This window comes from Oncorhynchus keta, chromosome 2, assembly GCF_023373465.1.
Source record: "Oncorhynchus keta strain PuntledgeMale-10-30-2019 chromosome 2, Oket_V2, whole genome shotgun sequence".
Lineage (NCBI taxonomy): Eukaryota > Metazoa > Chordata > Actinopteri > Salmoniformes > Salmonidae > Oncorhynchus > Oncorhynchus keta.
The window spans coordinates 65,616,416-65,633,984 of NC_068422.1; the positions used below are offsets into that span (position 1 = coordinate 65,616,416).

Sequence of the window (17,569 nt, forward strand, 5' to 3'; positions counted from 1 at the left end):
ACATATGCTGAGCACTTGTTGGCCTCTTTTCCTTCACTCTGCGGTCCAACTCATCCCAAACTATCTCATTTGGCTTGAGGTTGCGTGATCGTGGATGGCAGGTCATCTGATGCAGCACTCCATCACGCTCCTTCTTGGTCAAATAGCCCTTACACAGCCTGGAGGTGTTTTGGGTCATTGTCCTGTTGAAAAACAAATGCTAGTCCCACTAAGTGCAAACCAGATGGGATGGTGTAGCGCTGCAGAATGCTGTGGTAGCCATGCTGGTTAAGTGTGCCTTGAATTCTAATAAATGGAACTGTGTTTCATTGAAATGCTATTTGTGATGACTGAACTGTGGCAGTATAACTCTAATGGTGTGGTTCTGTCTTTCTGCGTTCTGTAGGACTGAGGACAGTTGAGATGCATGGCCTGTAAGCAGCCAGCGCCAGTGATGGCTCATAGGAAGAGGCCAGGGACCAGCAGCTCCAGCTGCAGCATGGTGGTGCCCCCCGTCCGGCCCCTCTGCCCCGCCGCCTACCCCCCAGAGCAAGACCAGGAGCATGAGGAGGGCCCGGGCGAGGAGGAGGAGGAGGTCCACTACTGCCGCCAGCAGGGCCTGGAGCCAGAGCTGACGGACAGCCGGCCAGCCACACCTACTACACCTGACCTGGAACACGAGCATGAACACAGCCATGACCATGATCACCCAGCCTGCCACGACCATGATGACCACAGTCACAGCGACGACCATGCAGAGTGCCATGGCCACGAGCATGCAGACTGTCATGGTCACGATCACAGTCACAGTCACGACGACGTAGACTGCCATAACCACGGCCACGTCCACAGTCCCATCAATGACCACGACCATGCAGGCTGTCACGGCCACCGTCACGACCACGCTGACAGCCTGGACGGAGACTCCAGCTCTGACTATGTGAACAACACCTCGGAGGAGGAGGACTATGATGAAGGTCTGCCGGAGGAGGACGAGGGAGTCACCTACTACATCCGCTACTGCCCTGAGGATGACAGCTACCTGGAGGGCAGCATGGACTGCAACGAGGCCGAGGCTGACTACACGGCCAGCACCGTGCAGCACGTCCGGGCTGAGCCCCCGGGCGACACAGACGAGTGCCAGGAAGCGGTGGAGGAGTGGGCGGAGGGAGAAGGAGGGGTGGAGGTGGGGGAGGTGCGCTCTGAGGTGGTGGAGCAGGACCCAGATGAACAGATCTACAATGTCCTGGACCACCACCCCCACCCCGCCGCCGTCCTGCACGAGTCCCCCCCACCCACAGAGGAGGAGGAAGAAGAGGAGGAGGAGGAGAGAGCTGGGGTTGCCTACACTGGACCCTACTATGGCCCAGAGGAGGACAATGGGAACTCCATGGTTCACATACCGCGGTCTCCATACCGTGGCCGTAAGGTGGTAGTGGAGGGGGAGACTGGGGAGGAGGCGGAGGAGGACATTGACCAGATAGTGGCAGAGATCAAGATGAGTATGAGCATGGGTAGTCTGAGCAGTGGTGGCACTGACCAGAGCCCTGACGAGCTGGTGCAAGACAGTGTACCCAGTGATGACCACCTTCCTGAGGCCCACGCCAAGCCTGAGCCTGCCCCCTACACCCCAACCCCACACCGCCACGACAGCAGACCCAAGTCCCTCAACCTCCCCTCCTCCACACGGCACAACAACCCTGAGCTCCAGAGGGGCTTCAAGGTTCGCTCCCGCACCCCGGAGGAGCGACATCAGTGGGTTCAAGAACAGGTGAGAGGGAGAGGCCATTTTGATGGGTATTTTCTATACAAACTCATTGAATCTCCTCTATTGAAATGATGTGAATGACAAGTCATATCTACAGTTAAGGTGATGTGTTGAGAAGGTTGTCAGAGTATGAATCCAACGTTTAATCTTCCAAATGTTACAGGGAGATGAAGGGCACAGTAATCAAAGTCATTTTCAGACTACATTTTTCCAATCCAAAATGTCTAATGCCTCTAACACGGCCTCTCCAGGATAAACATGACTTGGGTTTTTAATCGTCTAGTTGTTGGGGCATTTACCAAAGTATCCATTTTAGAAGGACTATAACCAACCCTTAATCCATGGTCCTCCTCCTTTACACTCTACCTGAGTGGAGGGAGAGATCTGTATAGACTAACGTTATATATTCAAGGTCAAATCGGGGCTGCTTATATTTGTCCCGTTTCACACGTGCACAAGTGTGTAACCTGTGGAAATGGAAATGGAAATTTCACCACACACTGTGGTGCATATTCCACTCCCCCTGAGACACCCTCGGAGAGTGGGGTCACGACACGTGTTTAATACAGTTGGAGACCGCACACAAGATGTACGGCCAGGTTATGTTCAGATTCTGGAGCAGACCTGTGCCATTGGAACTGATTAAAACAAGATTTGTGATAGGGAGATAATAATGATGTGTGAGGTGGTTGACAGGCAGGTTATTGCACTGTAGCTTTAGTGCAGCTAGTGAGACTCTTCCCTTCCCCCTGCTGGAGACCCATCCCCCAGCCACAGCCAGACACCTTGAGCTCCCCTCTCCATCCCCCACGCCCACTGCCCTCATTCAGATCCAGCCTGTTCATCTATTCCACACAGGCACACACCTCTTCCTGTCCTCCACCAAAGCCCCTCTCTGAGTCCAACCATGCTCACCCCCAGCCCAGCCAGATGGTGAGGTGAGGGGAGAGCCTGTGTGTGTGCCATGCGGTATGGGATGGCAGAATGCTGATACACACCTGCTCCATCGTGTGCATATGTGTTATGCAGAACGGTGTGTATGGTTGTGTTTGTTCTCTTTACTGTGTTGTTGGAGAGAAGTGGGACAAGCCACATAGCTGGATTATATTGGAAGCAAAAGCACATATTGTGCAGAACAGTCACTGACAACAACAATAAAACATCTACTGCCCAGGTTAAATTCGGTGACTGTTTGTGATTTTAAGCAGCAGTTGTAGATGTTTTGCAGAATGCTTTCAGTGTTCAGTGAGCCTTAATCACAGTACCTGAAGTGTTTGAAAACATCAGATTCAGGCTGGATACTTCCTCCTTCCTCAGGGCAGAGATTTGTTTTATCCTGTCAAACAAATGGATATAATTATTATTGAATTGCTGTTTGCTCAAGCTGATGTGTAGATGTTGAATACTAATCAGGACTTGTGATTGTGTTGTCGCTGTAAAAATATGGGTTGTTGAGTTATGTAAATTTGAAATGAGAGCAATTTCATAACCTTTCATTTCATAATCTTTACCATGCGTTGCTAAGTAAATGTGAACTGTCAAGACTATAGTGGTACTCCAGACAACATGTTGTGTATTTCACAGAACTCAATGTCTAATAATAGCATGACCGTATTTTTTTTCACGTTACAACTACCCCTTTCTCCAACCCATAGAGAAATGTATCGGACTGTCGCTCCCTGAGGGACCGGCCATTTATTTGTCTTTTTTTCATTTCTACTGTCTGCATGGAAACGTTTTATTAACTCTCTGTTGCCCGCTGGTCCCTGTTTAACCCCTGGTTTAACCCCCACAGATGACCAACGGTGCAGAGCATCCCAGGAAACAGCAGCGTTCTGACCTCAACGTGCCGCTGGAGAACAACAATGTCCCGGAGGTAAACTGTCTCTGTCTGCTGTCCAAACTGATTGTGACAGATGATATTATGTGGAATACATAACAGTATTATTACTGTCCTTTGTTTGTCCTTCAGAGCCTGTGTCATGGGTGTGAAGAGATTTTCTTCAGATTATTTATCATCATATCAAATCAAGCTTAATTTATACAGCAGATTTCAGACATGGAATGCAACACAATGTGCTTTACAGGAAAAACGAATAAAAACAATGAAAATAAAAGCTGTATCGCAGAGCTGTTTGCTTTGCTAGTTAGAGCCTAATGTTCGCTAGCAAACATTGAACCTGGTTGGTTAGCTCCCACCAGATTCAAGCAGGGTAGTAATGACATGATTTGGCACTATGTTCATTGTTGTTTAACTAGCTAACTTTAGCTGGCTGGCTCATTAGCTAACGTTACGTGACGTGTGTGATCTTACACATTGTTTACCTAGTTAGGTTAATTGTTTACTTACAGTTGAAGTTGGAAATTTACGTACAACTTAGCCAAATACATTTAAACTCAGTTTTTCACAATTCCTGACATTTTAATCAGAGTAAAAATTCCCTGTTTTAAGTCAGTTAGGATCACCACTTTATTTTAAGAATGTGAAATGTCAGAATAATAGAAGAGAATTTTTAGCTTTTATTTCTTTCATCACATTCCCAGTGGGTCAGAAGTTTACATACACTCAATTAGTATTTGGTAGCATTGCCTTTAACTTGGGTCATGCGTTTCGGGTAGCCTTCCACAAGCTTCCCACAATGAGTTGGGTGAATTTTGGCCCATTCCTCCTGACAGAGCTGGTGTAACTGAGTCAGGTTTGTAGGCCTCTTTGCTCGCACAGGCCTTTACAGTTCTGCCCACACGTTTTCTATAGGATTGAGGTCAGGGCTTTGTAAACGTGCGATCTTTGTCCCCATGTGCTGTTGCAAACCGTAGTCTGGCTTTTTTTTAATGGCGGTTTTGGAGCAGTGGCTTCTTCCTTGCTGAGCGGCCTTTCAGGTTATCCCGATATAGGACTCGTTTTACTGTGGATATAGATACTTTTGTACCTGTTTCCTCCAGCATCTTCACAAGGTCCTTTGCTGTTGTTCTGGGATTGATTTGCACTTTTCGCACCAATGTACATTCATCTCTATGAGACACAACGCATCTCCTTCCTGAGCGGTATGGCAGCTGCATGGTCCCATGGTGTTTATACTTGCGTACTATTGTTTGTACAGATGAACGTGGTACCTTCAGGCGTTTAAAAATTGCTCCCAAAGATGAACCAGACTTGTGGAGGTCTACAAATGTTTTTCTGAGGCCTTGGCTGATTTATTTGGATTTTTCCATGATGTCAAGCAAAGAGGCACTGAGTTTGAAGGTAGGCCTTGAAATACATCCACAGGTACACCTCCAATTGACTCAAATTATGTCAATTAGCCTATCAGAAGCTTCTGAAGCCATGACATAATTTCCTGTAATTTTCCAATCTGTTTAAAGGCACAGTCAACTTAGTGTATCTCAACTTCTGACCCACTAGAATTGTGATACAGTGAATTAATCTGTCTGTAAACAATTGTTGTAAAAAGTAATCGTGTCATGCACAAAGGAGATGTCCTAACCGACTTGCCAAAACTATAGTTTGTTAACAAGACATTTGTGGAGTGGTTTAAAAACGAGTTTTTATGGCTCCAACCTAAGTGTATGTAAACTTCCGACTTCAACTGTAGCTTGCTAGCTACTTGTCTTAAGCTAAAGTGTACAACACCTGTTGAATATGGCCGGTGTCAGTAAACATCTACAAAAAAGCATAATGAAATTGTTGCCAGCAGAGCTGGTTAGGCTGTTTTCATGTTATCCAGAGGTAAACAAATCATCCGCCAGAGTGTCAAGTGTGCTCTCTAAACGCTCCGAGAGTCGAAATTAGATGGGTGGGGCTAAAGCTTAAGAGGGTGTGAACGATGCTGAATGGGTGTAGACAAAGTAGAGCTCTTCACTAGATACCAAAACAACTTTCAAAGCAGAATGACTTTCCCATTGTTTTGTGTATGATATATCATTTTGAAGCTGTGAGTCTCTGCTTTTATCCAATGTAAAAAACACAATTTCAAATGTTGTTACACAAGACCGAATACAGGTGGTGAGTCACATATTTACTACACAACAAACATAAAATATATTTTTTTTTAAATGATACAAACTGAACAACTAAAAGGAAAAGCAAAGCAAAAAATATGTGTTTCAAGGTCTCTTTAAAATATGTCCACAGTTTTGGCCCCCTCTGGCAGGCTATTCCAGAGCCTGGGGGTATAATAACTAAAGGCTGCCTCTTCATGCCTCGTTAAAAGGCCAGTGCCAGAGGATTTATGAGGATCAGTGAACGGTGTTTATGAATAAATGAAGTCCCTGTCTCCAGGTAACACAGTGTGGTTGTCCAGTTTTCTTAAGGAAATCACCATTGTTATTATTGTGGACATTTCTCTCAGGAACATTCTATACAAGGCTGCTATCCTCATTCCCCACTTCCATTGCTCTGAAAGGAAGGGAATTGGCTGTGCCCTTTTTTGACTCTGCAGTCAAGCCACTGGTTGAGAGCAGCAAGCTGTGTGTTTACATCAGGGAAACCACTCAACCTTGACCTGACCGATCAAGTGATGCTCAGAGACAAAGCCCTCTCTGCTCTGCACAATCTCCATAGGAGCCCTCTCCCCTGCCCAACCCAGTCGTATCATCCTAACACCGTTTTGTCCGGCCAGGCTTTCAGTCACACACCAGCACAAAGGCCGGAGACAAAGCCGAACTGCAGAGCGAGGCACATCTTCACTTTAGAGGTCATCTAGAATCATACATTAGCATTTAAGTATTGTATATTTGTGGGAGGCCACTATAGCATAAGTGTACTAAGATATACTAGGAAGTTGTTTCCCTTTAAGTTATTAAGTGGTTTGATAATGCTCCTGGGCCTTCCTCGCAGACTGTAATGAATGGCCTGGACCCTCCATTTGAGTGGCATGTCTTTAAAGTGATGCCCATTAGTCAGAGTGCTTTAATGTGTGGCTCTCTCATTCAGAGCTTTGTGGAAGTATTGATATACAGTTGTGTTTCACATCTGAAGATGTAGGCATGTCATGACCCTGCATGTTAACACGGACCACTGTTTACAATCAGGTCGATGCCATGAAGTTGCACTTCCTTTGATCTGTACTAAACACTCTTAGAAAAAAGGGTTCCAAAAGGGTTGTTTGGCTGTCTCCATGGGACAACCCTTTTTGGTTCCAGGTAGAACGGTTTTTGGTTCCAGGTAGGACCCTTTTGAGTTCCATGTATAACTCCCTGTGGGAAGGGTTCTACATGGAACCCAAAAGGGTTCTACCTGGAACCAAAAATGGTTCTTCAAAGGGTTCTGTTATGGGGACAGAACCCTTTGAAGAACCCTTTTTGGTTCCAGGTAGAACCCTTTTGGGTTCCAGATACCACATGCTTTTCTAAGAGTGTACCACAAGTCTATGTATTCAGGTCTTGCATAGGTTTCTTACATTTTCTTCCTCATCTGTTGATGAATAGGGTTTGTATCGATTTCATCGGCTACTTTGAACTGATGTTCAAAAATGTTTCATCTTCTTTGACAGACTGAAGCTTTTGGAGTTTGTTGGTCTGTTGTTTGTTGAGGAAGCCAAAGGCCTTGCAGAGAGGCGGGTTTTCCTTTCAGTTTCATGAAATGAGAATGCATATTTCATTCCGCTTTACTGATTCAGAGAGTTCAATCAAGACTTTCTGTTTTTCAGGAAACAAAGAAGGCTGCATCTTTCCCCAGCTTCGTTGATGGTAAGGCACCTCTACATCTGTTTCTCTTGAGTGTGAAATCAAAAGACAAAAATCAATCAAATTCCCAACATCAACAACAGATATTCCCTGTAAGAGGCTTATATCACTTTGGGTGCAGGGATCTGCTCATTCCAAGAATATTAGATTTGTCTCTCTAATTCAAGCGCCTTAATAACCACGCAAAATCTAGTTGCAAAATGACAGATCATGGAGTATTAAGTAGAGAAAATAATGAGCTTGCTGCTGTTACATGAGATCAGGAGGGAGGGAGGGAAAACAACAGGTTAATGAGTCTGAAGACAAACAAGAAAGTAAAGAGGAATGATCATATAAAGTGTTCACTATCTTTATTTGGCCAATTTACCTGAGCGCCATCATGTTAGTCGTCAATGTGGGAGGGCTGTATGTAAGCAGGCCAGTCCCAGGCCTTTTGAGTATGTTTGGTTTGAGATGTTTTCAAGGCATTCCTCGCCAGGCCCCTCTCACCACTGGGCAGCGAACAGCAGGGCTGGAGGCTGAGCTGTTCCTTTCTTTCGCTCTCTCTGATATCATGACAGTGCATTGTATGCCTCAGAGGTTGTCACAGAGTCTTATCTCCATATCACACGGCCACATGAATCCCTTGGTGCCTCTCTCAGCTCTCAGCTCCCTGCCCACCCATGGCCATTTTACCGCTCAAGCCTCCACCGGAATTGTTTCTCTGCATAATACCCAACAGCTACAGAATTTCAGTGTTTGATTTATTCAAGTTGTACATACAGAAGGCTACCAATACTCATACGTATGTTGGCTTACAGCTAGAACAACTCAGATATGTCTTTGTTTTGCAAGAGAAGTATGATCTAATAGCCTTTATCTTTTCCTGCTACTTCGTTTCTCTGTCCGCCCCTTCTCCCTGTCCCTCTCTGTCCGCCCCTTCTCCCTGTCCCTCTCTGTACGCCCCTTCTCCCTGTCCCTCTCTGTACGCCCCTTCTCCCTGTCCCTCTCTGTACGCCCCTTCTCCCTGTCCCTCTCTGTACGCCCCTTCTCCCTGTCCCTCTCTGTACGCCCCTTCTCCCTGTCCCTCTCTGTCCGCCCCTTCTCCCTGTCCCTCTCTGTACGCCCCTTCTCCCTGTCCCTCTCTGTACGCCCCCTTCTCCCTGTCCCTCTCTGTACGCCCCTTCTCCCTGTCCGCCCCTTCTCCCTGTCCCTCTCTGTCCGCCCCCCCTGTCTCTCCTGTCCCTCTCTGTCCGCCCCTTCTCCCTGTCCCTCTCTGTCCGCCCCTTCTCCCTGTCCCTCTGTCCGCCCCTTCTCCCTGTCCCTCTCTGTCCGCCCCTTCTCCCTGTCCCTCTCTGTCCGCCCCTTCTCTCTGTCCCTCTCTGTCCGCCCCTTCTCTCTGTCCGCCTCTTCCCCTTTGTTTCTCTGTCCGCCTCTTCCCCTTTGTTTCTCTGTCCGCCTCTTCCCCTTTGTTTCTCTGTCCGCCCCTTCTCTCTGTCCGCCTCTTCCCCTTTGTTTCTCTGTCCGCCCCTTCTCTCTGTCCGCCTCTTCCCCTTTGTTTCTCTGTCCGCCTCTTCCCCTTTGTTTCTCTGTCCGCCCCTTCTCCCTGTCCGCCTCTTCCCCTTTGTTTCTCTGTCCGCCCCTTCTCCCTGTCTCTCTCTGTCAGTTCCGGGACCCTGTGAGCCAGAAGATCTTATTGATGGCATCATCTTTGCTGCTAACTACCTGGGCTCCACCCAGCTGCTCTCTGAGAGGAACCCGTCCAAGAACATCCGCATGATGCAGGCCCAGGAGGCTGTCAGCCGGGTCAAGGTACGGACAGACAGCAGACAGGCCTTCCATCTCACACACACACACACACACACACACACACACACACACACACTGCACCACCCGTTTCAAATCCCGCAAGCAGCTTCCCTTCCTTCGTTCCTTTTCATATGGATGTTGTTTTGATCTGGTATATTTTCACCGTGACTCTAGGAACCGTTTTGGAAGATTCAGAGTGATGGTGTCTGGTGTGTTTGTTTACACCCCAGGAGGCTGTGTCCAATCTAGTAGGATTATTGCTACTGTACTGTAGGACGCAGTGGTACTGTGTAATCATGTTCCTCCCCAGTGGGTTAGTTTACAGTCTTTTCGCTCTGATTTAATGATGCCCTGTAGAGGAAACAACACCTTAAGGTATTCATCAATAATCTTTGATCTTTCTAGTTCTAGTATATCTTGAATAAACTTTGTTCATGTTTCAGGCATATATAAAACCTGATGGAGACTTCAAAGCTGGTACAGACTATTGGCATAACTGCTGGAAACTGTTTTAATTAGTACTCTAAGTGGAACCTCTTGCTGTAGATGGTCTGCAATCTGGCAGACAGAAATACAGTTTTAGAAATTAATTTCAAATGTGAGTGCAAGGTGCTGGTCTTTTTAATTCAAGTGAGGTCCAGATTGGCCTATTAAGTCCACATGGACATCAACGCTGTTTATCTCCCCAGTCAGAGCAGTTTGAGATTTGGATTAGCAGTCCATTTGGGCTCCAGTTGGGCCAGATTGGGGTAAAGCATGTGTCACATGGTGTTGGTAATGGATTGCTGGCTCACAGAGGTTATGTTTCCCCTTCCATTTCAGTCCCATTTTCTACATGACTTCTCTGCTATGAATACTGATGGGCAGCAGCCAGAGAGAATGGCCATATTCAAAACAGATTCCGCCACTGTGCATTTCAATCACTTCACTACTGGTTGGCTCGCAACTAGCTCTGGAGTTATGATTGCTTTTGGCAGTCTAGTTTTTGAAAGGCCATTTATGCAAGGGCCATTTTCCCCTCAGTCTGATCTGATCACCGAATGATCACAAGGGCCATTTTCCCCTCAGTCTGATCACCGAATGATCACAAGGGCCATTTTCCCCTCCGTCTGATCACCGAATGATCACAAGGGCCATTTTCCCCTCAGTCTGATCACCGAATGATCACAAGGGCCATTTTCCCCTCAGTCTGATCACCGAATGATCACAAATATAGTATTTGCACAGAATGTTCTTGAGTGAGTTCATGTGTGCTGACGATGTATTTTTGAGACCAGAGACAAGGAGACGCTGTACATGACTTTAGGAGCTATACCTATCGGATCAAAGAAAATACAACTCAAGATGATACGCCAGATGTTCATGAGTTGTCCAGGCACCATACGTTTCCTCTCCCTCTCATGAAAACATGGACTGGGCTGTATCATGAATATTTTATAACCTAACTCGTGGTCCACTGGCACTTGGCTGGGATCTACTTTTAGAAACATCCACCTGTGGCAAGGCCAGCCAGTCACTGCCAAGCAGAGATGGAAGTGTATGTCAGCTCAGTGGGTCAGATTGACCCACAGCTCAGTGTGACACAGTGGCACACTCTCTTGTCCAGCAGCAGTCTGCTTCAACGGGCACAAGACTGGGGCAGGTGACCCTCCCATCTGAGACAGCTGCCAGCTTTCCTTTGGGAAATGCTGGCATCTTTTGGAGGGATATTTGAGTTGTGATGGGCCCCTGCCTCGCTTCCACTGCTGCTGGGATCTGGCTCCATCCATCTCAGTGACAAAAAAAAATCCTTCCGTTCTCTCGCTACCATCGAAGGCCTTTTGAAGATGATACCATGGCAACGCTTAACTGAGCGTTTTCTTCTTCATTATTTTTAAGTTGGCTGTTCAGCTGTGGAGGAGGCCATCGGGAAGCATGCCACTTGTTCTCTCCCCTCATCTGAGGAGGAACTACAGATGATGTTTCTCTCCACAGATGAATTGGCCATATGTCTCTCTGGAGGCAGGGGATCGGGCTCTGTTATGTGTTGGTAGCTACCAGTTCTTCACACACCAACCCCCTGAACACTGGGACTGGGCAGGGTGCTCTGTGCTGCCTGCCTCCCTCAGTTTCATTTTATGGTTCTCATAAACCCACAACCCACACACAGATTAATTACACTGCTGTCCTCAATATTTAGTCCACTGCTACAGAGAACAAAAAACCGTAACGTTGCAGGTAAATAGCACGCCGTCGTAGGTTTTATTTATACAGACCTTTTTGGCTCCCCTCATGTTCATGTAATATTTATGCAGCTTCATCGCCCACTCCTTTTTCTGCCTGCCTTGATTTGATGCAGTGGGTGTAGCTGGATATAGCTGGAGGACTGCCTTGATTTGATGCAGTGGGTGTAGCTGGATATAGCTGGAGAACTGCCTTGATTTGATGCAGTGGGTATAGCTGGATGTAGCTGAAGGACTGCCTTGCATTAGGAGGGCTGAAGGTGGTAAATGTGTAACAAACAACCCAGGATCATCCCCGAAGGCCATTTTCTGCTCCGCTTCCCATGCAAACACAAATAAACTGACTAGTTTGAGAGGCAAGATCCTGCCCTCTGCTCTGTCTCCCAGCAAATGGTGAAGCGGTAGAGAGAGTGCTGACCCTTCCTCTGCTCCTGACTGGCTGGCTTGCAGAGAGCTGTGGTACTAACTCTCTCAGGCAGAAATGTAACAGAGTCTATCTGACTGATGATGGATGGGATTGGAACAGATGAACCAGCTTCAGCTCAGGGATCACAAACAGAGGGCCTTTATGTGTCTGGACTTCACCACACCCTCCTTCTGGTCCTGTGCAGTTGACATACAGCGTTACGGTCCTTTTGTGGGGCTCAGTGTTGGGAAAGGCGATACCTCGTCAGTTGCACAGGAGGTGTGAGATTAACTGAATCTGAATCTTAACTGAATCTGAATGAACTGAATCTGAATCAACTGACTTAACTGAATCTATCTTAACTGAATCTGAATCAACTGAATTTACTGAATCGAATCGGTGATTAATGGTCAGCCACCCTACAGTAGGTTTCTCAATATGTTGTTTTTAGACCAACTGTCAGTTTTGACATCCCATTTCTCAGGGGGATGGTGATGGACGTCAATAGAGGACTAAATCATTGTGTTGCCTTAAATTACATGTCAAGTCATCTCAGGATGCTGGGCTCTGCTGTAATTCCTCACCATTTTCTGAAAGACAGGACAGGAAAGGTATGCCGAGGATGTCTTGCCTTGACTTCACATTTGAACCTGAAGCCCTTTGACAGAGTATTTGCATATGCTACACTCAAGTTCCCTTTTTACTTTGATATTTAGGTGTGGTATCAACTCATTTTTGCATGTTTTTATGATTTGCTGTATTCAAAAGAAAAAGAGCAATTCTGATCCTTTTAATTGCCGTTTTAATTTGTTTCTGCAGAACACAGCTGTGTCATCGCTCCTCTCCCTCTCAGAGCAATGATACACCTGCTGTTTGGTTGAGTTATTGTCTCTTACTTTCTTTTACTTTCTTTACTTCCTGCCCTCTGTTTTTGCCGCTCCTCCCGTCCCGTGTCTGACGACCCTGTTCTGTCCCAACGTCTCCTCCCAGAGGGTTCAGAAGGCTGCCAAAATCAAGAAAAAGGCGGTGTGTAAAAACAATCTGATCTGATAAGAACAGAGAGAGGGGCCACCTTGACTCCACCCTCACCCTCCGGCTCCCTGTTCCATCTGTCTGTCTCATTCTGACTCCACCCTCACCCTCCGGCTCCCTGTTCCATCTGTCTGTCTCATTCTGACTCCACCCTCACCCTCCGGCTCCCTGTTCCATCTGTCTGTCTCATTCTGACTCCACCCTCACCCTCCGGCTCCCTGTTCCATCTGTCTGTCTCATTCTGACTCCACCCTCACCCTCCGGCTCCCTGTTCCATCTGTCTGTCTGTCTCATTCTGACTCCACCCTCACCCTCCGGCTCCCTGTTCCATCTGTCTGTCTGTCTCATTCTGACTCCACCCTCACCCTCCGGCTCCCTGTTCCATCTGTCTGTCTGTCTCATTCTGACTCCACCCTCACCCTCCGGCTCCCTGTTCCATCTGTCTGTCTCATTCTGACTCCACCCTCACCCTCCGGCTCCCTGTTCCATCTGTCTGTCTCATTCTGACTCCACCCTCACCCTCCGGCTCCCTGTTCCATCTGTCTGTCTCATTCTGACTCCACCCTCACCCTCCGGCTCCCTGTTCCATCTGTCTGTCTCATTCTGACTCCACCCTCACCCTCCGGCTCCCTGTTCCATCTGTCTGTCTGTCTCATTCTGACTCCACCCTCACCCTCCGGCTCCCTGTTCCATCTGTCTGTCTGTCTCATTCTGACTCCACCCTCACCCTCCGGCTCCCTGTTCCATCTGTCTGTCTGTCTCATTCTGACTCCACCCTCACCCTCCGGCTCCCTGTTCCATCTGTCTGTCTGTCTCATTCTGACTCCACCCTCACCCTCCGGCTCCCTGTTCCATCTGTCTGTCTGTCTCATTCTGACTCCACCCTCACCCTCCGGCTCCCTGTTCCATCTGTCTGTCTGTCTCATTCTGACTCCACCCTCACCCTCCGGCTCCCTGTTCCATCTGTCTGTCTGTCTCATTCTGACTCCACCCTCACCCTCCGGCTCCCTGTTCCATCTGTCTGTCTCATTCTGACTCCACCCTCACCCTCCGGCTCCCTGTTCCATCTGTCTGTCTCATTCTGACTCCACCCTCACCCTCCGGCTCCCTGTTCCATCTGTCTGTCTCATTCTGACTCCACCCTCACCCTCCGGCTCCCTGTTCCATCTGTCTGTCTCATTCTGACTCCTGTTCCCCTCACCCTCCGGCTCCCTGTTCCATCTGTCTGTCTCATTCTGACTCCACCCTCACCCTCCGGCTCCCTGTTCCATCTGTCTGTCTCATTCTGACTCCACCCTCACCCTCCGGCTCCCTGTTCCATCTGTCTGTCTCATTCTGCTCCCTGTTCCATCTGTCCCTCATTCCCTCCGGCTCCCTGTTCCATCTGTCTGTCTCATTCTGACTCCACCCTCACCCTCCGGCTCCCTGTTCCATCTGTCTGTCTCATTCTGACTCCACCCTCACCCTCCGGCTCCCTGTTCCATCTGTCTGTCTCATTCTGACTCCACCCTCACCCTCCGGCTCCCTGTTCCATCTGTCTGTCTCATTCTGACTCCACCCTCACCCTCCGGCTCCCTGTTCCATCTGTCTGTCTCATTCTGACTCCACCCTCACCCTCCGGCTCCCTGTTCCATCTGTCTGTCTGTCTCATTCTGACTCCACCTCCCTCACCCTCCGGCTCCCTGTTCCATCTGTCTGTCTGTCTCATTCTGACTCCACCCTCACCCTCCGGCTCCCTGTTCCATCTGTCTGTCTGTCTCATTCTGACCCTCACCCTCCGGCTCCCTGTTCCATCTGTCTGTCTCATTCTGACTCCACCCTCACCCTCCGGCTCCCTGTTCCATCTGTCTGTCTCATTCTGACTCCACCCTCACCCTCCGGCTCCCTGTTCCATCTGTCTGTCTGTCTCATTCTGACTCCACCCTCACCCTCCGGCTCCCTGTTCCATCTGTCTGTGTGTCTCATTCTGACTCCACCCCACCCTCCGTTCCATCTGTCTGTCTGTTCCATCTGTCTGTCTGTCTCATTCTGACTCCACCCTCACCCTCCGGCTCCCTGTTCCATCTGTCTGTCTCATTCTGACTCCACCCTCACCCTCCGGCTCCCTGTTCCATCTGTCTGTCTCATTCTGACTCCACCCTCACCCTCCGGCTCCCTGTTCCATCTGTCTGTCTCATTCTGACTCCACCCTCACCCTCCGGCTCCCTGTTCCATCTGTCTGTCTCATTCTGACTCCACCCTCACCCTCCGGCTCCCTGTTCCATCTGTCTGTCTCATTCTGACTCCACCCTCACCCTCCGGCTCCCTGTTCCATCTGTCTGTCTCATTCTGACTCCACCCTCACCCTCCGGCTCCCTGTTCCATCTGTCTGTCTCATTCTGACTCCACCCTCACCCTCCGGCTCCCTGTTCCATCTGTCTGTCTGTCTCATTCTGACTCCACCCTCACCCTCCGGCTCCCTGTTCCCTCCTGGACTCCACCCTCCGGCTCCCTGTTCCATCTGTCTGTCTGTCTCATTCTGACTCCACCCTCCGGCTCCCTGTTCCATCTGTCTGTCTGTCTCATTCTGACTCCACCCTCCGGCTCCCTGTTCCATCTGTCTGTCTGTCTCATTCTGACTCCACCCTCCGGCTCCCTGTTTCATCTGTCTGTCTGTCTCATTCTGACTCCACCCTCACCCTCCGGCTCCCTGTTCCATCTGTCTGTCTGTCTCTGTCTCATTCTGACTCCACCCTCACCCTCCGGCTCCCTGTTCCATCTGTCTGTCTGTCTCATTCTGACTCCACCCTCACCCTCCGGCTCCCTGTTCCGTCTGTCTGTCTGTCTGTCTGTCTGAATCTGACTCGCTCTGAGCCGTGGAGTGTGAGGAGGTGACTAGAGTTATGATGAGAATCTCCATAATCCCACTCCATCTGATTACCCTGCATGCATCACTGAGAGACTGGACTGTGTGAACTCTGGGAACATCCCTGCAGCTTGTGCTCTGAAAATCAGAGCCAGCAAACATGAAATCCATTGATGATATTGATGATGCAAAGAAATATTCTAGCCTACACAGAATTACTACAAATTATAATTTAATCTATTAGACATATCATCAAATGGATTGCTTCATTATATATTGCATATTTTAAAAACATGTAAATGTTGCTCATTATACACACATCAGTCCTTAGATAATTAACCTAAATCAAACGTGATTGAATTAACACGCAGTGCGTGGTGATTAGCGTGAATGCAAACCACATGCCTGGGACTGGTATTCACACACATCCGGCAGCTCGTAATGGCTTAGTAACTGCCATGTTGCGCCCACTCTCATCTGTGCCAACTCTCAACACACTAACATCATGTCAGACCTATTGATGTAAAGCCCCAGAGCCAACCGGGTCCCTCTGTGACTATATGACCTGCCCTCACTGCTGCTGCCTCAAATCCCTTCCACTCTGCTCTGATGTGGATGCTGACCCTGTCTGTCACAGAGATGGCTGTTTTTAATTCCACATGTATTCCATGCAGTCATGCATGTGCAGTCACATGACCATTTATCATGAATATTAATATTATTAATCACCTAGTCCCCATTGTATAGATATAGTAGCCTTCAGGGACCCATTTTGTGTGGAACAATGTGAGCATGACCACCACTCAATAAACAACAACAACATCCTATGGCAATGCTACTAACCAATTCTTTAGTAGATATCAATGTGTTATAATTCAGATTATGAGATGGAATATGAATGTACATTTCATGGCTGTTCTCTATGGGCGTAGCCTTAGTCCAGCACTGACTGAACACCTACTTTAGGCTTGCCAGGAGTCTGCCGGGTCCCAAACTACATGATTTATGAAATAGCTTTAAAACTGTTCTCAACGGGAGATTAAAGTGTGCAGCCTATTAACTGTGGGCCCTTGGTGAGCTCTCCTCAGCCTCCGGCCAGGGTGCTTAGAGAATGTGCACCCGGGCCGCTCTCTCCTGCCTCAGGGGGGACTCTGACACACCTGTCTCTCTTTTGTCTCCGTCCAGAGCCCAGAGGGGGACGCACAGACACTGACAGAGGTGGACCTCTTCATCTCCACCCTGAGGATCAAAGTGCTCAACGCAGACACACAGGTGAGTAGAGGTCCTGACTCCAGCCCTGACAGGACCAATCCGATGCAGTGGGGCCATAGCCACGCAACTCCTCTCGGTGACCTTTGTGACAGATTTTGGGTGATCATTTATTTAATATTTATTATCTGATCTCCCTCTGACTGAGGATTAAAACAAATAAATGAAATATTAAAGCCAGAAAGCCTCTATAGAAAGCTGTCAATAAAGTGGGACGTAGCAGGAAGATGAAAGCTAGTTTTAAACACTGGGTTTCCCAACACATTTGATTCCCAACCCATTTGATTCCCAACCCAATCCATCTACAATATTAATTAGTCAGAAATCATCTCACCTCCAAAGCCAAATTGTTTAGGACATACAGTACATGCTTGACACATGGCGTTGAACAGGCATGCAGTTATAAATGAGGTAGAGTGTAGCACTTTACTCTTGATGTCATGCCTCAATGTCTTATGGGAAACAAGGTTTTCCAATGTGAGAGGGTCAGCCGTAGTGTTAACAGTGATATCTCTGATGTAGAGACTAGAGTGCCAGCCGACTGACTGTGAACAGAATGTGTGTCCCTGTCGTTG

The 17,569-nt window shown here is 48.2% G+C and overlaps 1 protein-coding gene across 2 annotated transcripts in view; it reads left to right on the top strand.

Annotated features, from left to right (window-relative positions):
- Positions 1–17,569, top strand: part of LOC118358910 (amyloid-beta A4 precursor protein-binding family A member 2-like) — an 84,299-nt gene that overhangs the window by 60,776 nt on the left and 5,954 nt on the right. Inside the window, exons 3-8 of one of the 2 annotated variants that reach the window (XM_035736921.2) lie at positions 386–1,750; positions 3,543–3,623; positions 7,396–7,435; positions 9,078–9,223; positions 12,839–12,874; positions 16,911–16,997. In XM_035736921.2, coding sequence (XP_035592814.1) covers positions 407–1,750; positions 3,543–3,623; positions 7,396–7,435; positions 9,078–9,223; positions 12,839–12,874; positions 16,911–16,997 — 1,734 coding nt within the window. In that variant the 5' untranslated portion in view covers positions 386–406. The remainder of the gene's footprint in view (positions 1–385; positions 1,751–3,542; positions 3,624–7,395; positions 7,436–9,077; positions 9,224–12,838; positions 12,875–16,910; positions 16,998–17,569) is intronic. The other variant, XM_035736924.2, reaches the window with a different exon arrangement.